The sequence below is a fragment of the Mobula birostris genome, chromosome 2, assembly GCF_030028105.1.
Source record: "Mobula birostris isolate sMobBir1 chromosome 2, sMobBir1.hap1, whole genome shotgun sequence".
NCBI lineage: Eukaryota > Metazoa > Chordata > Chondrichthyes > Myliobatiformes > Myliobatidae > Mobula > Mobula birostris.
The window spans coordinates 199,089,358-199,111,239 of NC_092371.1; the positions used below are offsets into that span (position 1 = coordinate 199,089,358).

The 21,882-nt window shown below is 41.3% G+C and overlaps 1 protein-coding gene across 1 annotated transcript; it reads right to left on the reverse strand.

Annotated features, from left to right (window-relative positions):
• Positions 1-1,305: 1,305 nt before the first annotated feature.
• LOC140193999 (tudor domain-containing protein 6-like) lies at positions 1,306-20,732 on the reverse strand. Its single transcript, XM_072251295.1, has 4 exons — positions 14,272-20,732; positions 10,363-10,437; positions 9,879-9,971; positions 1,306-2,542 (listed from the first exon to the last, which is right to left on the reverse strand). The coding sequence occupies exons 1-4, from the start codon at positions 20,711-20,713 to the stop codon at positions 2,247-2,249; spliced, it is 6,906 nt and encodes a 2,301-aa protein (XP_072107396.1). The 5' UTR covers positions 20,714-20,732; the 3' UTR covers positions 1,306-2,246.
• Positions 20,733-21,882: the final 1,150 nt, after the last annotated feature.

Genomic DNA, 21,882 nt, shown 5'->3' on the forward strand with positions numbered 1-21,882 from the left:
CGAAGGACAGGTTTCCCCTAATGCCTATTATTAATGGCACTGGTGATGCTGCCCTTAAGCCTCTATTAGTTATCATTCAGAAAATCCAAGGGCACTTAAAGGCACTGATAAGAAAATACTTCCCATTGTGTTCCATTCACATCCAAGTGGTTGGAATAACCAAGTGTTTTTTACTGAGTACATGAGTGGATAGGTTAGTCCTTTTGTTGAAAAATACTGTAGAGAAAACAACCTCACTAATAGGTGTCCTGTGATTGTCGATAATTGTGCTGCTCATCCCCCTGGCATTACCAAGTATGGCAGTAACATTCCTGTTGCATTCTTACCACCGAATATGATATTGTTGCTGCAACCATGCGACCAAGGCCTAATAGCCAGAATTAAGGCTTACTATACACAAAATGTGATGCGTTTTATTTTAAGTACCATTGACAGACAGGGCAGTCCAAAGCATCTCTGAGAGAGCTCTGGAAAGAATACAATATAAAACTGGCAATCACCAACATTGGAGATGCTCTCGATAGGCTAACAGTCTCAATGAGAAATGATGTTTGGAGGAAACTATGTCCTGGAGCAGTGAATGATTTTAAAGGCTTCAAACCATCAACAATACAGCAATAGTGAGTTTGGCTACCGTACATACATTATTTCTACTTTATATAGGCTGTGTATTTTTGTGTTATTTGGTATGATATGGCAGCTTCATAGCTTAAAGGTTACTGGAGAGAGTGTTTCTGCCAAGAGCGCTTCCGCCAAGAATGCTGCTGTGAGATTTTCGCTGCGCTAGCCAGTGCAGAAAAGTATTTCTACTTTATATAGGCTGTGTATTTATCATATAATTCCTGCTTTTACTAAATGTTACTGTTATTTTAGGTTTCGTTATTTGGCATGGTTTTGTAGGTTTTTTTTGGGTTTGGGAACACAAAAATTTTCCCATATTAATAATTAGTAATTGCTTATTCACTTTACAACATTCTCACTTAAACTGCTTCATAGTAACGCTCTACCTTCAGATAGCGGGGGAAACCTGGATATGGAAAACAAATTACAAAGTGATATACAAGTAACATGTTTGAAATAAAACATTTGGAACATTGCTCAAAGCCAAAGACACATACAAAAACCATTTGCAGAATATCAAGAGTTCTGACATGAACAAAGGGAAAAGTTAGGAAGTATAAAAGAGGTTGAAATTTCAACTACTACTGTGAAATTAAGGGCATATTTGTCAAATAAGGAATAATCAAAGAGTTTTGTTTGCAAGGAAATTGATCATTTTAGTTACAGAATAAAAACACCTGGAACTTATTTAGTACAACACTGCAGTGCAACTTTCATTAGCCCTCAAGCATGGATAAATAAGCTTTTATTTGTCACTTTAATTGAACATATTTGTAAAAACATGTGGTGTACAGGTATTTTGATGCTGAGTGTTGCAGACATTCCTTTATATTTTAGGCCAAAGTTGACTTGCATTATAATCCATCATTTAGAATTTGTAAAAAGGATTTTTTCCAGAAATTCTGGGTAATTACTTTTCTTGGCTGTAATATACATACAGAAACAATTTAAAGGCATTGACATTCTTGAATACTGATCAGGTTTTGGCAAGATTTTCGGTATTCACTATCTGCTTTACAGATTTTTAATAATTAAGTTTCTGTTCATCCCTATAGATGAAATGTGCTATTTCTCCAACAGACTGATACCAGCAGTAATCTATCAATTGCACGCAACAGGCTGTATATCCATCAGTAAGTCTCTTGCTCTTTCCCTTACTCACAAGCATTTTCATGTTTGTGAAAAGTAAAAAAAACTGCTATATCAAGTGAACTGAAAGCATGTTTGAATCCCAAACTTAAACATTCCATAGGATGAAATAGATTAATCTCTTTTCTAGTTTCCTAATCAACTATGTCAAAAAGTACCAGAGCAGTATTTGGTTTCATTTGACTACAGCATCCTTTACTTTTTAAAATGAGTAGAGCCATACCAGAGAGTAAATGAAAAATACTACTTATTTACCAGTATTGTAGCTGTAGTTATTTTAACAAAAACTTCAAAAGCAGGAATCATTATTTATGTTTGTATCTTCCTTCAAGACTGATAACCATTAATGGAGTAAATCCACAGATTTGCCTTCTACTTTGATGTAGACATTAGCTTCCAAATTTGTGTCAGGCGAATTCTCAAACATTTTCTGATGCTAAGAGTGTTGCAAAAGGAATCTATCAAAGTCTGGGTTTTTAATCGTCAAAGTGCTCAAGCAATGCAACATCCAATTTAGTGGAAGAAAACACATCTGTAACTTCAGTACTGGTGCCATGGATCAATTGTTCTTCGTCCAGTTTAATGACAGTCTTAGAAGGCACAGTTTGACCATCAACTTCCTCACAATTAACTTCAGAGACAACCATTTCTTTCTCAGAGACACAAGTACTGTAATTAGAGGAGCTTGACTTCGTGTCCTGATGTTCATTCTCATATTGATGCAAATAGTGTGAAAATTCAGATTCAGGCTGAAGGATCAATGAAGATGATTCTAAGTTCAAAAAACAAGGCATTAGCAATAGAACAGAACCTTATTTCAACAAAAATAATAATCAGCAAATCAGGCAGTATCTGTGGAGAGGACAGTTAATGTCCATCAGAACTGGAAAAGAAACCAAATTACTTTAAAGCTAGAGAAGTTGGAGGGACATGGATAGGACAATCTCTGATAATTTGAGGCCAGGGATGCTGTGGAACGATTATAGAGGTCTGCTGGTCGACAGGGGAGTTACAAACAGAAAAGAGCAAATGCAATGAAATGTAAGCAGAGGGGGAAAAAGGAATAGAAAAGTTACAAAATTGCAAAATGCACTGTACAAGGGAGAGAGGAAAGCTGAGATAATACCATACTAAAATGCTCAGTTCCAAAACAGACAACAGGGAATTAACTGATGTTGTGCAATTATTACTGAGCCTATTTTACTGCAATACAGCCATATGGAAGATGGTGTTGCTCCTTAAAACTATAATTCAGCCTTATTTTAAACAAATCTAGAGGCCACAATGAGAGTGAAATGGAAAGTTTAAGTGGCAGACAACAAGCTCCAAATCACTCCCACACACTGTAAGCTTTTAAAGAGTAAAAACACATTGCTCCAAATGCAGTGCTCCAGAATGGAAGTGCAAGTGAATCACTGCTTTGGTAACGACTCTGGATCCCTTATGGCAGGAAGTAATAGTAAAGGGAACAAGAGTTCATGATGGAAAGCACCAAAAGGTGAGTGATTTGTGGAACACTACATATGAGCATAGAACAGTATAGCACAGAACAGACCCTTCAGCCCACGTTGTGCCAAACCAAATTAATTAAAGATCAAATGGCCAACTTATCTAATCCCATTTTCTTACACAATGACCTTATCCTTCCATTTTCCTCACATTCACTTGCCCATCTAAACATCTCTTTAAAAATCTCTCATGTATCTGCCTCTATCAATACCCCTGGCAGCACACTCCAGGCACCCATCACTTTAAAAAAAAAACACAACTTGCCTCTCACATCTTTGAAATTACACCATCTTAAATGCATGCCCTCTGGTATTCAAACTTCAGAAGATACTGTCTACTCTATTTACGTCTCTCATAATCTTACAAGAATTAGTTTTCCCATCAACCTCCGCTGCTGCAGAGAAACAGTCTAGGTATGTCCGGCTTGGGATACCACATGCCCTCTGAATCCAGGCAACATCCTGGTAAACCTCTTTGGCACTACCTCCAAAGCCTCAACATCCTTCCTGTAATGGGGTGACCAGAATTGTATGCAATACTCCAGATGTGGCCCAACTAGTTTTATAAAGCCGCAACACAAATTCCTGGCTTTTTAGCTCTGCCTCGACTAATAAAAACAAGCATGCTACATGCTGCCTTAATCCCCTTAACAATCTGTGAAGCCATTTTCATGGAGCTATGAACTTAGGACAAAGAACCACCAAGCTCATCATCACTGTTAAGCGTCCTCCTGCCTTTAAGTGTAGTGTCTCTTTACATTTGACCAAGTTACAATACATTTGGCTGGGTTAAACTCCACTCCACCTGTCATTTCTCTGCCCATCATCAACAACCATCTTTGTCAGTCATTTATTCTATCTGCAACACCAATCTCCATATGATCTGTAAACATAAGACCTCCAGTTGGAATAAGTCTCTTCAACCACCACCCTCTGGCCTCTATGGGCAAACCAGTTCCCATGCATCTGAATCTTCTGGATGAGCCTCCCATGAGGGACCTTCTCAAACACCTTACTAAAAATGTTGGAAGATGGCTGGAAAAATGGTGATGAAATCACACTCAAGTTGGCAAAAACTGAAGGATAACTCACTGGATGGGGAAGAAGTGGAAGATGAGGAGACAGGTAAATTCTATCCTTGCTTACAGGTGATGCAGAGAAAAATGATAATTGACAATTTTCCACAAGAAAAACCAAATATATTACAAGTGATCCGAAGTACAAGTAAAAATTATGCAAGGCTTTAAGATCTGAACTGGGAATGCTTTTCTTTATCCAAAGTAATGCTGGGGTTAGAGGGTTCAATCTTCAATGGATCAATTCTAGACAATCAAATTTTTGAGAGCACACATGGAATGGGGCTTCATATTAGAAGATTTTTCATTAAACAGTTTTAAAATAGGTGTATAAAATCTAAGTGGGAAACACTGGCAATGAAGCTTAATTTGGACAAGTGAGAGATGTTGTATTTAATCAGACAAATCAGGATTGTACTTTCAGTGAACGGTAGGGCCTTGGGACTATTCTGTTAATTACTACAAAAACAAGACAGAACCATAGCACAATAAAACATGGAGACAAGACCTTCAGTCCAACTCATCCAGTACTACAGACAGCATGCTAAAATGATTATGTTGTTACTGGGCCTATAAGGCTTAGGTTATTCAGAAACACTACATAAGTGCGAGATGACCTTAGGTTTCTGAGGGGCATAGATAGGGCAATTAGCCAAAGCATCTTCCTTGGGTTCTTCATCATGTGCCATGCCCAGTTTGAGCTTTGACTATCTAAAGATCTATTTGAGATCTACAGTTTCCTCAGGTGAGAGGAGCTCAAAACTTGTGCAATAGGTTCAAAGGGAAAGGCCAAAGATTTAAGAGAATCCAAGAGTAAAGTTCTTTTAGAGAAGGGGTTCCCAACCCTTCTTTATGCCACAGACCCCTACCAATAACTAAGGGGCCCTGGACCTCAGGCTGGGAACCCCTGTACAGGGAGACGATTATATCAAACTACCAGAGGAAGTGGTAGATCCAGATACAATTACATTTTAAAAACTACATGGATAGAAAAGGTTTAGGGACTAGCTCAGTTAGGCTACTTGTCAGCTTTATTGCACTATGATTCCATCTTGTTTTAGTAAGTATTTAGTAATAATTAAACAAGAATTATAATCAATTTGAAATACAGCTCACAGTGAATGTTCAAAGTATCAAATGCTTCAGCATGTCAATAAAATCAGGGTTATGATTCAATAGTACAATTACAGAAACCCAACCAACAAAGCTTCAATTTCTCAAAAATCCTTAGCTAAGACTTGCAATTCATTACATTATATATCCAATCAATTTCATACTAGTCCTTCCAGAACATTTTAGCTTTTCCTTTACAGCTACTCAAACAGATCAATAAGATAGCTCTTATCTAGCAGTGATGACCAGCCAGTCACAGTTTCAAAGAGAAGCTAGCATTCAACCACACTTTTCAATCCTAATTCTACATGAGGCAAAACTAAACGTCCAACAAGCTGGTGACAAGTGCCTGCTCCTTCACTGGTTTCCATCTGAAATTCAGCAGCAAATCTGGCTAGGCCCAAATTCCCTACATTTTGTTGTTGCCATTCAACAATAGCCAAGTCTGGTATACAATAGAAGTCCATGAAAATTCCTGGAGGAGAAAATACCAATTTTGTGTTTTATAAATCTATGATGCTAATTAAAACACTGAAAAACTCCAATACAGTTCCATTAAATTGGCAGATGTAACCAATAACATAGGTTAGGAAGGAAGTTGAGAAGCAGGGCCTCAAAGGTAGTAATCTCAGGATTACTGCCTGTGCCACATGACAGTGAGATGGAGGATAAATGTGTGGCTGAGGAATTGGAGCAAGGGGCAGGGATTCAGATTTCTGCATCATTGGGACCTCTTTTGGGGCAGGTGTGACCTGTACAAAAAGGACAGGTTGCACTTAAATCTCAGGGGGAGAAATATCCTTGCAAGGTTTGCTACAGCTATTGGGGAAACTTTAGGTAGTCTAGTGTAGTTTTGTGTTGTTTCATGTAGCACCATGGTCCTGGAGGATTGTTGTTTTGTTTTTACTGTGTACTGTACCAGCAGTTATGGTTGAAATGACAATAAAAGCGACTTGACTTTAAACCGGAATTGCGGGGGGGGGGGGGGGGAAACGGAACTGAAACTGAAGAGATTGAGGACAAGGCGGTAGGCTCACAAATAGAGAAAGCTTGTAGACAGTGCCAGAGAGAGGCTAGACAGGTAATAGAGAAGGGATGCGCTCAGACCGATGGTTTGAGATGTGTCTATTTTAATGCAAGCAGTATTATGAACAGAGGATGAGCTTAGAGTGTGGATCAGTACTTGGAGCTATGATGTTGTGGCCATTACAGAGACTTGGATAGCTCATGGGCAGGAATGGTTACTTAGAGGGAGGCAGAAGTGGGGGTGTACCACTGATGATCAGAGATAGTGTCACAGCTGCAGAAAAGGAGGAAGTCATGGAGGGATTGTCTACAGAGTCTCTGTGGGTGGAAGTTAGGAACAGGAAGGGGGTCAATAACTCTACTAGGTGTTTTTTTTTAAATATATAAATGGACCACCCAATAGTACTAGGGACATCGAGGAGCAATTAGGGAGACAGATTCTGGAAAGGTGTAATAATAACAGGGTTGTCATGATGGGAGATTTTAATTTCCTAAATATGGATTAGCATCTCCCAAGAGCGAGGGGTTTAGATGGCATGGAGTTTGTCAGGTGTGTTCAGGAAGGTTTTTTGACACACTATGTAGATAAAACTACAAGAAGAGAGGCTATACTTGATCTGGTATTGGGAAATGAACCTGGTCAGGTGTCAGATCTCTCAGTGGAAAAGCATTTTGGAGATAGAATTATGATCATTATCTCCTTTACCATAGCATTGGAGAGGGCTAGGAAAAGCCAAGTTAGGAAAGTGTTTAATTGGAGTAAGGGGAAATGAGGCCATCAGGCAGGAACTTGGAAGCATAAATTGGGAACAGATGTTCTCAATGAACTGTACGGCAGAAATGTGGCAAATTTTCAGGGAATATTTGCGTGTAGTTCTGCAGAGGTACATTCCAATAAGACAGGGAAAGGATGGTACGGTACAGGAACCGTGGCGTACAAAGGCTATTGTAAATCTAGTCAAGAAAAGCTTACAAAAGGTTCAAAAAACTAGGTGATGATAGAGATCTTGAAGTTTAGAAGGCTAGCAGGAAGGATCTTAAGAATTAGTACAGCCAGAAGGGGCCATGAGAAGGCCTTGGCAGACAGGATTAAGGAAAACTCCAAGGCATTCTACAAGTATGTGAAGAGCAAGAGGTGAGAGAATAGAAGCAATCAAGTGTGACAATGGGAAAGTGTGTATGGAACCAGAGGAGATAGCTGAGGTACTTAATAAATACTTTGCTTCAGTATTCACTACGGAAAAGAATCTTGACGATTGTAGTGCACTAAAAAGCTTGAGCATATAGATATTAAGAAAGAGGATGTGCTGGAGCTTTTGGAAAGCATCAAGTTGGATAAGTCACCGGGGAGCAGAGATGTACCCCAGGCTACTGTGGGAGCCTCTGGCGATGATCTTTGCATCGTCAGTGGGGACAGGACAGGTTCTGGAGAATTGGAGGGCTGCAGATGTTGTTTCCTTATTCAAGAAAGGGAACAGAGATGGCCCCGGACATTACAGACCAGTGAGTCTTACTTCAGTGGTTGTTAAGCTGAAGGAAAAGATTCTGAGAGGCAGGATTTATGAACATTTGGAGAGGTATAATATTAGGAATAGTCAGTTTGGCTTTGTAAAACCTTATGAGCCTGATTGAATTTTTTGAGGATGTGAATAAACATATTGATGAGGGTAGAACAGTACATTTAGTGTAGATGGATTTCAGCAAGGTACCCCATGCAAGGCTTATTGAGAAAGGTACCCCATGCAAGGCTTATTGAGAAAGTAATGAGGCATGGGATCCAAGGGGACATTGCTTTGTGGATCCAAAAGGCAAAGAGTGGTTGTAGACAGGTCATATTCTACATGGAGGTCAATGACCACTGGTGTGCCTCAGGGATCTATTCTAGGACCCTTACTCTTCATGATTTTTATAAATGGCCTGGATGAGAAAGTGCAGGGATGGGTTAGTAAATTTGCTGATGACACAAAGGTTGGGGGTGTGGAGGGCTGTTAGTATGACATTGATAGGATGCAAAACTAGGCTGAGAAGTAGCAGATGGAGTTCAACCCAGGTAAGTGTGAGATGGTTCATTATGGTACGTCAAATATGATGGCAAAATATAGTATTAATGGTAAGACTCTTGGCAGTGTGGAGGATCAGAGGGATCTTGGAGTCTGAGTGCATAGGACACTCAAAACTACTACACAGGTTGACTATGGTTAAGAAAGCGTACAGTGCTTTGACCTTCATCAATCTGGGGATTGACTTTAGGAGCAGAGAGTTAATGTTGCAGCTATACAGGACCCTGGTCAGACCCCACTTGGAGTACCGTGCTCAGTTCTGGTCACCTCACTGCAGGAAGGATATGGAAACCATAGAATGGGTGCAGAGGAGATTCACGAGGATGTAGCCTGGATTAGGGAGCATGACTTATGAGAATAGGTTGAGTGAGCTTGGCCTTTTCTCCTTGGAGCGACAGAGGATGACAGGTGACCTGATAGAGGTGTACAAGATGATGAGGCATTAATCATGTGGATAGTCAGAGGCTTTTCCCCGGGGCTGAAATGGCTAACACTAGGGGGCACAGGCTTAAGGTGCTTGGAAGTAGGTACAGAGGAAATGTCTGGGGTAAGTGTTTTTTTTTTTAAAAAAAAACACCAGAGAGTGGTGAGTGCATGAAATGGGTTGCCAGCAGCGGTGGTGGAGGCAGATACGATAGGGTCTTTTAAGAATCTCCTGGACAGGTACAAGGAGCTTAGAAAAATAAAGGGCTATGGGTAACCATAAGTAATTTCTATAGTAAGGACATGTTCGGCACAGCTTTGTGGGTCAAAGGGCCTGTATTGTGCTGTAGGCTTTCTATGTTTCTATAACAAAAAGATATGGGAGAATACAGTTGAAATGTCCTTGTCTCTACCAGAAATATTGAAACAAACAGGTTTTTTTTAAATCAGCATTTTGTAGCTAACTGAATTATTAATCTTCTCACACAATGTCAACACTGGTTATGGAAACAGCCAAGATTAATTTCTTTGAGAAAATTTGAATAATGAAATTAACCATACAGACCTTTCCTGAACAGAAGTACTGCCAAATCCAGCCAGAATGGATGCAATTATCTCACCAAATTATTTTCCAATTTCAACAGCTATCTCAACTATCACATCAGAACAGGATCTAGTTTCCTACCTTCTCTGCCAAACAAAGGTCTCTTTTGCAATATTTGGAAAAAATTTAGAAGATTAAGGTATAATGAAAGCTGGAATGGAAAAACACTTAAAAATTCCTTAATATTTAAAATCAATTTTCAAATAAGATCACAAGCAACTTATAATTTACCAAAATATACATACAAAACAATGAAAAATTACATTTCATTACAAAACATACAAGAAATGTTTCATACCTTGTACTGTGTTGCTATCAGCTGTCACAGATAGTGGATCATCTAACAGAATACTTTTGTTCTCATTATTTTTTTCAAAATCTTTGTGTTTTCCTGCAAAAAAAAAAGCACCATTATGTGAACAAGTACCCATGTACTCTACAACATGAATAGATCCTTGAGAATGTTTTAAATAAATTTTACAAACTTTACAATAAATGTTGCATGCCCAAAACACAACTGTGGTATAAACACAAGCTTAAAAGTTAACTGCAGTGCAAAATATCTTCAGTGATGTTGTCAACAAAATGGACAAAGACAAACTGCCCAGCTCCATTACTCTCACAAGTCTAAAATCCTAACAACCATCTCTTAACAATTAATCTGATTCAGTAAATATGAGGCAATTTATTCATGCTTTTACCAGATCTGACTTGTACTTTATTTTTAAACTGTCTTTAAATAGCACTTGTACTTTATTTTAAACTGTCATATCTTCATATACCTTCATTCACCACTTCAAGACTTTCATCAGATAGAATTTTGCTTTCTTCTTCCAAGCAGATATTCATCCCAATGTCTGTTAAAATGAAGAATTGAACTGAATTGACTACTTTTTACATCCTTCACATACGAGTAAAAATCTTTATATTACATCCCTAAATGTACAATCATAGTAATTTATAATAAATTCATTATAACATAGAATACACTCAATTCAGCATGGGTTAATCAGAATGATGGCCGTGGAAGATGCTGTCCCAGAGCCTGCCGGTCTTGGCTTTTATGCTGCGGTACTGTTTGCAAGATAGTAGCAGCTGGAATAGATTGTGGTTGGGGTGACGTGGGTCCCCACGATCAGGCCCTTTTTACACACCTGTCTTTGTGAATGTCCCGAATCATGGCAAGTTCACAACTACAGATGTGTTGGGCTGTCCGCACCACTCTCTGCAGAATCCTACGATTAAGGGAGGTACAGTTCCCATACCAGGCAGTGATGCAGCCAGTCAGGTATTTTCAATTCAGTAATCCATTTGTGTAAACCAAAGTGGTACTAAGTTTGACAACTTGAACCTCTCTAGCATGGTTTCAGATCTTCAAACTGCACACACTTCAGTACAGTCAACTAGAAATTTCAAGGAAACCAAGTTGGAGAAACAAAAAAACTGGTTAAGGTAAAGATGATGATGAGAGGCATTGATCGTGTGGATAGTCAGAGGCTTTTTCCCGGGGCGGAAATGACTGTCACGAGAGGGCACAGTTTTAAGGTGCTTGGAGGTAGATACACAGGAGATGTCAGTGGTAAGTTGTTCCCCCCCCCCCCCCCACTGAGAGTGGTGAGTGCGTGGAATGGGCTGCCGGCGGATAGGGTCTTTTAAGAGACTTACGGATAGGTACATGGAGCTTAGAAAAGTAGAGAAAATAGAGGGCTGTAGGTAACCCTAGGTAAGTTCTGAAGTACATGTTCAGCACAGCACTGTGGGCCAAAGGGCCTGGTCTGTGCAGTAGTTTTTCTGTTTCGATGTAAACAGAAAATGGATTGAAGTGCTATTTAAAGACAACAGGGCTTATGTGGCAATGAGCTGAAAAGCAAAATCTAAGTGTTTTGTTATCTGTTAACATCAGATCAAGTGACTGACAAGTCAAATATTAGTTCAACCAAACAAAAACAGCATGTTTAATTTTAAAGGTAATTGTCACAATCAACACAGCAATTGATAGTGATTTGTACAATAGGGGAGATTTCTACAATAGTAGAACCCAAAATACCATGACCTCAATGTTTTTCAAAATAGTGGGTGGGATTAAGGAAAGAAATTGAGAAATGGCAGGATTTCTTCATTACATGGAACTTTGAAAATCAGTTTCCCAAGAATTCCTAATTAGATGACTTAACTGATTAGGAAACCAACAACCCTGAACTCTGACTGACCTAATTCCTGATAGAATGTCTTTGGCCAAATTTTAAAATGTTAGTATTAGCAATATCACCTACCTTTGCATGAAAGCTCTGTATACTGAATATTAAATTCTAAACTATAATCAACATTCATAGAACAGTGCAGACCCTTCAACTTACAATTTTATGTCAACCTTTAACCTACACCATGATCAATCTAATCCTTCTCTTCCACATACACCCATCTAAGGTTCTCTTAAATGTCCTAACGTGTCTGCCTATACCATCACCCCGGCATATACCACCCACTAAAATAGTTGCACACTGATATTCTCCCCCAACCCTATATATTCCTCCAATTAGGCCCACCCTCATTAGCCATCTCCACCCAGAAAAATCTCAGGCTGACCACTATCTATGCCTTTTCTCATCTTGTACACCTCTATTAAACTACCTCTCATTCACCTTCACTCCAAACAGAAAATCCTAGCTCACTCAACTTTGCTCAAGTCACGCACTCTGATGCGGGGAGTATCCTGGTTAATCGCCGCTGTACTCTTTCTAAAGTTTTCACATCCTTCGGGCAATGAGTTGACCAGAATTGAACAATATGCCAAGTGAGGTCTAAACCAGAGCTAAAAGAACTCTACATAAAGAATTGGCTTGCCCACAGAAGGCAAAGGGTGGTTGTAGACCAGTCATATTCTGCATGGAGGTCGGTGACCAGTGGTATGCCCCAGGGATCTGTTCTGGGACCCTTACTCTGATTTTTTTTTTTTATAAATGACCTGGATGAGGAAGTGGAGGGATGGGTTAGTAAGTTTGCTGATGACAAAGGTTGGAGATGTTGTGGATAGTGTGGAGGGCTGTCAGAGGTTACAGCGGGACATCGATAGAATACAAAACTGGGCTGAGAAGTGGCAGATAGAGTTCAACCCAGACAAGTGAGGTGGTTCATTTTAGTAGGTCAAACATGATGGCAGAATTTAGTGTTAATGGTAAGACTCTTGGCAGTGTGGAGGATCAGAGGGATCTTGGGGTCCAAGTCAATAGGACACTCAAGGCTGCTATGCAGGTTGACTCTGTGGTTAAGAAGGCATAGGGTGCACTGGCCTTCATCAATTGTGGGATTGAGTTTAAGAGCCGAGAGGTAATGTTACAGCTATATAGGACACTGGTCAGACCCCACTTGGAGTGCTGTGCTCAGTTCTGGTTGCCTCACTACAGGAAGGATGTGGAAACTATAGAAAGGGTGCAGAGGAGATTTACCAGAATGTTGCCTGGATTGGGGAGCATGCCTTATGAGAATAGGTTGAGTGAACTCTTTTTTTCTCCTTGGAGCAACAGAGGATGAGAAGTGACCTGATAGAGGTGCATAAGATGATGAGAGGCGCATAAGATGATGAGAGGCATTGATCGTGTGGATAGTCAGAGGCTTTTTCCCCAGGGCTGGAACGGCTAATGAGACCGCACAGTTTTAAAGGTGCTTGGAAATAGGTACAGAGATGTCGGGGTAAGTTGTTGTTGTTGTACGCAGAGAGTGGTGAGTGCTTGGTATGGGCTGCAGGCAACGGTGGTGGAGGCAGATATGATAGGGTCTTTTAAGAGACTCCTGGATAGGTACATGGAGTGTATATATATATATATATATATATATATAAAAATAAAAAAGGGCTATGGGTAACCCTAGGTAATTTCTATAGTAAGGATATACTCCGCACAGCTTTGTGGGCCGAAGGTCCTGTATTGTGCTGTAGGCTTTCTATGTTTCTAGAGGTGCAACATGTTTCTCATGGTCAAACACAATTCCCAGATTAATGAAGGCTAACACATCATACGGCTTCTTAATCAACCTTCCAACTTGCGCGGCAACTCTGAGGGATCTATTAATGTGAACCCCAATATTCCTTTGTTCCTACACTTAAAAAAAATCCTGCCCTTAACTCTGTATTGTCTTCAAATTTGGCCTTCCAAACTGTATCGCTTCATTTTTCTAGATTGAACTCCAATAGCTGCTTCTCAGCCCAGCTCTGAATCCTATCAATATTTTATTACCAAGACAATCAGGATTGCCTCAGGGATGAGTTGTAGAGATCATTAATTATAGAATTCTATTTTCCACCAGCTTTCAGTCACATCTTCCAATTCCCTTTCAGCATTTCAAAAGGCACTTTCATTTGTAACTCCCTTGTCCATGAGCCACAACTACTGTCCTTATGGCACTTTCACCATGCAACTGAAAACGTAACACCAATCTTTATACCTCCTCCCTTCCTCCTCAAACTGTCCTTCCCGGTTCGTGGACCCCAGGTTGGGAACCCTTGATCTAAAGGAGTAAAGTTACCTATACATGCAAGTAATTCTCATTCTTAGTTTTACATTTCCAGCTCTGCTCTGTAGAATTGCTCCCACTGCCACCTTCAGAATTTTAGTGAAGTCACATATTACTTTTAAGTTTTAAAGTCATACTTCTAAGCTTTATAATCCAGTCCGAAATTGCCCTTTCTTACCCACCTGTCACAAACTGGTCCTCTATTAAATTGCTGTTGACTTGGGCTTCTGGCAAGTTTTGATCTTCATAGTAGTCCTCGTCATCATCATGGGATATGAGAATACGGGTCATAGAATCATCACCAATCTCCTCAGTAAGAGGCTGATCACTATGGCATTTAAAAATCTCTTCATACAGATCAATAGACTGCATTGAACCCTGCAAATCTTCACACACTTTGATTGGTTCTTGTTCTGAGAGCGGCTTAAGATCTGCATCTTCAGGTTGCAGGTTTGAAGCGTTTCCATTCACACAATTCTGCACTGAAGATACTTCATTGGTAGACCTTAAATGGACATTTTTAGTATTGCTCTCAGCAAGAACTGAACTCTGCTCAACAAGTTCATTCATCTTTGACGTATGTAACACTTCTATTCCATTGGTCACACTATCCACTACTGGAGACAAGTCAATACACTGAACATTAATTATGCATTCTCCCTCCTTTGTGTGTACAGGTGGAATTTTAGTGATAACTTTTTCCTCATTTTCATTTTGCATAAAAATGATAGAGCTGTCTTCATTTGATCCCTTCAAATGTGTAGGCCGCATGAGGTTATCTTCGTCATTCTGGATCCCAGCACTTGACAGCACAGGAGTTAACTGCTCGGCACTTAATGAATTGTCACATACCTGATCGCTTCTATGATGAGGAATCCACAAGTCTCTCACAACGTCATTAATTGTACCACCAGCATACTGGACTTGGACATGTGATAAAAATGGAGCATTTCCTTTTCCATGTTCATTCTCTATCACAGAAATATTTAACAACTGATCTGAAAATTCAACAAGTACATCCACTGCACCATCTTTCCAAGAGCCTTTTGACAAATCATACCCAAAAAGGGAACATGGAAAACACTGGGTAGGAATCTTCAGCAGCTCCTTGGGTATCCTTTTAACTTGCTCTAGTCCAACATTATCTTCATTCCCATAGTCAACATATTGCAATGTTACCATGTTGCCATTTATATTTTTTACTTCAGCCCTGTACCAGAGGTCATCTTCAGAATATTTACAAGCACAACTGTCACCAATTGAAATGGTGGAAAGTAATTCTTTATCTGTAATACTAAATACTCCAACTTCACACATCTTTTTAGAAAGCATCTGAATTTCAGGCATTGAAAATTGGCACCAGAAATAGCTAGGACTTTCCACTGCTGTGATATATCCTTCAACAGCTTGTCCCATTAAAGGCATTTTTCTGATGTAACGTCCAAAGTTGACTGTGTTAGGCAAACTCTCATTCAATTTCTCAACACCTAGCCCTGAAGCAGTTAATTTGTTTCTCATGATATTTTCCAAGTTCTCATATATAGCAACTTCTAATATATTATCCTCTGAAACACTGATTACTTTCACAGTGACAGTTTTGTGCAAAACTGAAGCTTTAAAGAGTTCAGTGGCTTGTTCAGACCAGCTATTCCCATCAACTGGAACCAAACCATACAATTTACATTCATAAGTCAATGCAAATTTAGGTGTTATTTCTCTCAGGTCTTCATTTTTCACAACTTCCTTAATGCCCTCCTTCAGAAAGAGTACTTCAACACTACCAGCAAGAACTTGCACTATTTCACAAGTAGCCCAGTTATGGTGATTTTTAGTTTTTACCATACACAGATTACCAGCCTTGAGAGCCAAGTCATTTTTTAATTGATATTCACATTCATATTTGTTTCTTTCAAGTGATTCAATAAAAACACCATCCTCTGTTGTCTTAAACTGACACCAAAATTGCTGGGGAGACTTAACTGAAAGGACATATGCCTTGAACTTTGAAGCAGGCCTTACATCAAATACAGGACATTCAGTCAATTGCTGAGAGTATTGTAATTCACTTTTATATAAAGAATCTTTCAAACCATCAGCCAACAATCCCTGGTTGTCATAGAGGAGAATCTCCCACAATTGTCCAAACTGCTGGACAAATTCACATTGTAGCAGTGTTTTATTTGTTCTCTTTTTAAATTCAGAAAGAATAATTTTGTTTTCTCTAAAATTTGCATTCCGAAATCCAGCAAGAGAGCAAGGTATGCTAAGTCGCTGAACTTCCAAGCAATCAACTGGAAGAGGAAAGATTTTTGAAGCATCAACAGTTGCTGTGTTACCATAATCTATATATTCCACTGTAAACAAATCATTGTGAGCTTCAGTTATTATAGCTCTATATGGAGAGCCATCTTCAGGGAACTCTGCACACACAACATCTCCCATCTTAAAGCTTCCAACATTTCTACAATTTATAACACATTCATTCAACTTTTTTTCCATTATTTTTATCTTATCTTCATTTTGGGAAAGCTGAACAAAAAAATGAGATGGATTGATAATGTGTGAAACAGATACTTCACTTTTAAATCCAGGATTCAGTAATGGAGGAACATGTATCACCTTAGGCCATGTTGTGATTAAGTTAGTGCTTTCAACAGATGTATTTTTTCCCATTTCTCCACTGGACCCTATATCTGAAGATTCTTTTGTCCGCATTGCACCTATTTTGTTGGGAATACATCTTTTTAATCTGGTTTCGTCAGTCTGTGCAGTGACTTCAGCCCTATTCTTCCATCTGTCCTGCTTGCACACAGATCCAGTTAACTTTTCAATTTCACAGTCTTCACTTTGATCTTCAACTATGCAGCTTTTGAGAGACAATGACTCATGATCACTCTTTGCCAAACAAGGAAAGCTTGACTTTTCACTCTTATTCTTTTGCCTTCCTGAATTACCATTTACTTTTCTTTCATTACTACCCTGCAGGCAAAGCTGTTCTCTAATTTTTGCATTAATTTGCATGTTCCCATCATATAGCTCAACAATCAGTTTTCCATCTGTCTCCTTTGCAACTACTACAGCTTTTAAAGGTTTATCCATCACAGCTTTTTTAAACCACATAACGTCAAGGGATAAGTCAGCTGGTATATCTGATAAACCACACTTAATTGCTTGCATGGGTAAGAATTTAACATCTTTTGCACTGTTGGGTATAGGAAGCAAGTCATTCTTATCAACATCTAGTTTGTTCCCATAGTCCACGAATGAAACCCGAATTTGGTTTTGTACAGGCCACGCTAAAGCACGATACCACCGATTATCAGTGTATTTTGCAAGACAGATAGGGTCTATTCCATGTGTAAAATTATACCCTTGCATCTTAGCAGACAGTTTATTAACTTTGTCTGTAAGGTTATCTAGAACACCCAGGTTTCTACCAAGAAGACAGTAGAACTTTGTTGGATTTACAACATGACTCACATACATTTCTTCTTCACTACCAATTTTCACATCATGAGTTGAATAATAGTAAGTGTAAAGGCTTACAGAAGGGGCAAGAATGCTAGGTGATCCTACAAACTTGGCTAAGCCACGCTCGATTAATAATTGACAAGCACTTTGGAATGGAGTGTTCAAATCCACAATATTACAGAGTCCTTTATCCTCTACAATAGTCAATGCATACACTGTGCATTTCAGCTCCATGTATAAGCTTAAAGCATTATCAATAAATTCATGGAATGCAGCAATTGAATCTTCATTCCATATGAATGGATCAGGACCCATGGGCTGAATTATGTTATAGAGACTGCACCTAAATGCCTGACCCTTGAGAAGGAGAAACTCTGGTCTTATTGTACGTAGATCACTAATGGATACTCTCTCTCTATTTCCATAATCAATATACAACACATCTACTTCCATTAAAACCACTTTCCCCAGTATCAATGCTCTATACCATCTGCCATCCTCAGAATACTTTACTATGCAAGCAGATTGATCAGGCTGAAACTGATCATCATGTGTGTTGTAATATTCTTGTATTTTACTCATCAGCATCTTCAATTCATGTGCGTTTTTAGTCATTTGACACCAAAAGTCACCAGGCTCATCAATGAAAGAAACTTGTACATCTACTGTACTCCCCACTTTAAGATATTCTTGTTTATAAGATTCTGTAATTATTTCTGCTCTATCATTACCTTCAAATTCTTCCTGACCAGATAGCAGTGAGATTAGAGAATCACTTGACAACAATTCAGCTGTATCACCATAATCTGTGAATGACTGAGCTGCATCAGAAGTCATTGGGCTTTGTTCAAATTTGTCTATTTTGTTTCCGCCAAGCATATGAAACGTTTCTCCAGATGAAAATGGAATGTGCAAATGGCCTAATACATCCAAATTCTTTAAACTTAAGTTAGAGATTCTATGGACTTGGTGATCAGCATAGCCTGCTTTTAAAATTAACTTGTTTATACTAGGTTCCCCTTCATCTTCCACATCCAACAGTTCAATCAGATATTTGTCCATCTCCTTCTCCAAGACATGAACTACAAGACGTTTTTCAAACACTGCTTTTTCAAAATAGTCAACAGCTTCTCTACTCCAAGTTCCTTCTTTAGGAAAGAGGTCAGCAAGGCAACACTTAATTGCTAAGGCAGGAAGTTTTCGATATTCTGGAAGTAAGGCCTTAACATCATGCCAACCCACGACTTCCATGTTTCCATAATCAATGAAGAAAACCCTGAATTCACCATCAAGAATCTCTGTAATAACAGCTCTGTAAAACAAGTCGTCAGCCCTGAATTTAGCACAACATAATAAACCAGGCTCAGGCTTTTTTATCAACCCTTCATTTCGACCCAATTGTCCATAGTTTTTGGCAATGCTACTCATTAGATTTTCAAACTCACAGGCCGTTTCCATGGTTCGAATCCAAAATTCTGAAGGATCTTTCACAAATTCAACTAGAACATCGTAAAATGCATTTAGTTTCAGATTTGCATTCTTGAGTACAGAGATACGTTCTTTGACTTTCGAGACTCCTATCCTTTTGTCCTCAGCGAGATAGTCACCGCCACATTGCAGAGCATTCAGTTTCTGGCAACCATTTCCTATTCCTCCATCTTGGGTGCAATACCCAGAAAGAAGTCCTTCTGCTTGGGCACAAAAAGCTGCATTGATGGTGGGGCCATCCTCCTGGTAAAGGGTGACCAGGTATACGTTTTCCACTGCGTTGTAGAACTCCACCTTGGCCTGCAGCACTTTGCGCAGGATCAGCGATTTGAGCAGCTCGACGTGATGCGCCGTCCAGCCGCGGCCGTAGTCCGACACGTCCAGCAGAGCAAATGGGTAGGTGACAACAGGCATCTTGAAGTAACCGGGGCTGAGGCGGCAAACGGCTCGGGCCGACACCACCTCACGGTCACCATAATCAACATAGAAAACCTCCAACACGCCGTCGGCCAGCGTGTGCTGGATGATAGCGCGGTACCAGCGGCCATCGGCGCTCTTGGTGGCGCACGGAGTGCCCAGCTTGCGGGGCGCTTCGGCTGCGCGCCCACTCTCGTAGTAGCGGTACATGCTGTCTTGCAGCCGCTCCAGCTCGGGGCAGTGGCACCTCAGCTGGCAGAAAAAGCGGTCGGGGTAGCGGACATGAGTGACCCTCACCGCCACGGTCTCGCCGAGTTGCAGCAGCGGGTAGAAGTAGGCGAGGCCGTAGCCCGCCTCGCCGAGTGGCTGCGGCGGCGGAGGCGGCTGTAGGGCCTCAGCCCCGCCCGGAATCTGACCGGGGGCGGGGGCGGCGGCGGCGGTGTCGGAGGAAGGCGGTGGCAGCACGCTCAGGCACTCCTTGCGGAGCGTGGCGCTGGGCCGCGAAGTGGACACCTCCACTAGCAGGCGGAAGGAGGCGGCGTCGATGGTGCGCGCCAGGCCCAGTTCACACAGCTGCCTCGACACCCGCGCCACCTCCACCAGCACCAAGCGGTTGGGCAACACCGCCTCTACCTGCGCGTCCAGCGTACGCCCCTGCAGGCCGCGGAAGAAGGACAACGCACCAGGCGGCCAGGCAGTGGCCTTGCTCGCCCGGGGCCGGGCGCCCACGTCGCGCTCCTCCTCTCCGTCGCCGACCTCTGGCGGTGGTTGTGACCGCCTCTGCTCCTCCTGGGCGGAGGCTCCCGGGTCCTTAGCCGGCACCAAGTTGGCCAGAATGCAGCAGACCACCTCGGGCGGCAAGTGGAAAAACTCCTTCTTACCTCGGTCCAGGTTGCGGGCCCGGACCGGCAGCGCCCGGCCTTCGTCCAGCATGAAGACGGTATAGTCGTCGTCCACCCGGCTCAGCACCCGGGCCCGGTGCCACTCGCCGCAGATCTCAGCCAAGCAGCGCTCGTTAGTTTCCAGAGGAGGGGCGGGTACTCCGCGCTCGGGGCCGCCGCCCAGCCGCACCGCCTTGGCCCAATTCTGGATCTCCGTGTGCATCCGCTGGTACTCGGGCTGCCTTTCGCGCTGCTGGAAGCGGCCCCACAGCCTGACCAATACCGAGCTGGGTCGGGGTGGGTCCACTCGAGTGACTCGGAGCGCAAGGCACACGCCCGTGGGCGGCAGCCCGCCCGTCGAACCCATCGCAGCCGCCCTCCGTGCTGAGCGGCTCTCTTGTGCCGGCTCGCTGGCGTTTGTATTTGTAAATACCCGGCGCTGATTGCGCGCAGGCGGCCGTTAGCGTTTGAAGGGCGCTCGACCGTTTCCGCATCGATAATAACCACGCGCTTAGAAGAGGCGTCAGAAGAAAGGTCCGTTTAACCGCTCTTTTTAACCCGATCGCTGCGCATGCGCCGGCTAGTTGCGCTCCCCGTGAAACCCGTGGGGGGGGGAGAAATCGTCACCTTCTAGCTTTTAGCCTTTCACTGTGTTTCTTTCTAATGAAATTTTTCTGTGTAGAAAGTGGTATTTTGAACACCAGCGATCCTGTGGAAGGTTGTTCAGAATCGAATTAGTTGAATTGCTCTGGCTCGCACCGGCTGCCTGTGTTATCCCAGTGTTTGATGTTTGCGCATGCGTGGCTTGGAACACATGGGCTGTCATGGGACTGACTTTCCTAAGTGAGATGTGTATTAAACAACGGAATTAGGCAATGCCTTGTGCTGTCTATTGTTAAACCTGGGCAGCATCTGACGCTGCCAAGTAGCTATAGGCCTATTGCTCTCACTATCTAAAAAAAATGATAATGATAGGCTGATGTTTGTTTTGGAGAAGAGACTGTTACTGAGTCGCTACCAAAGTGGGGTATCGTAAAGGTAGACCTACATATGATGCCCATGATACAGGGAAATAATATTCGGAAAGCTTTTACAGTAGAAGAATCAGTAGTCGTAGAGCTTTTGGACAGTGAAAAAGTTTATGATTTGCTATAGAGGGAGGGGCTTTTGATTAAGCTCGGTTAGCTTGTTACTGGTGGAAGCTTTTACACCTGGCTATTGGATTTTTTTGTTTAGCCGGTCGTTTAGTGTGAGGATGGGTGAAGAAATGTCATCAGAGTTCGCGGTAGATAACAGGACCATTTCCTGGGTAGAGTCATTAGTCCAATATATTATTTAATCTGTTAATTAATAATATTGTCTGTCCTGAGTTCCTTCGGCATTTTGTGTGTGTTGCTCAAGATTTAATAATGCTTTATTGATCCCGAGTGGGAAATTATTTTGTTAAGTACAACAGCAGCATTTCAAAACACACTTAGCAATAATAGTTTAATAATGTTAACTAATAATAAATATAGTATTAACTAATAGGTGCAC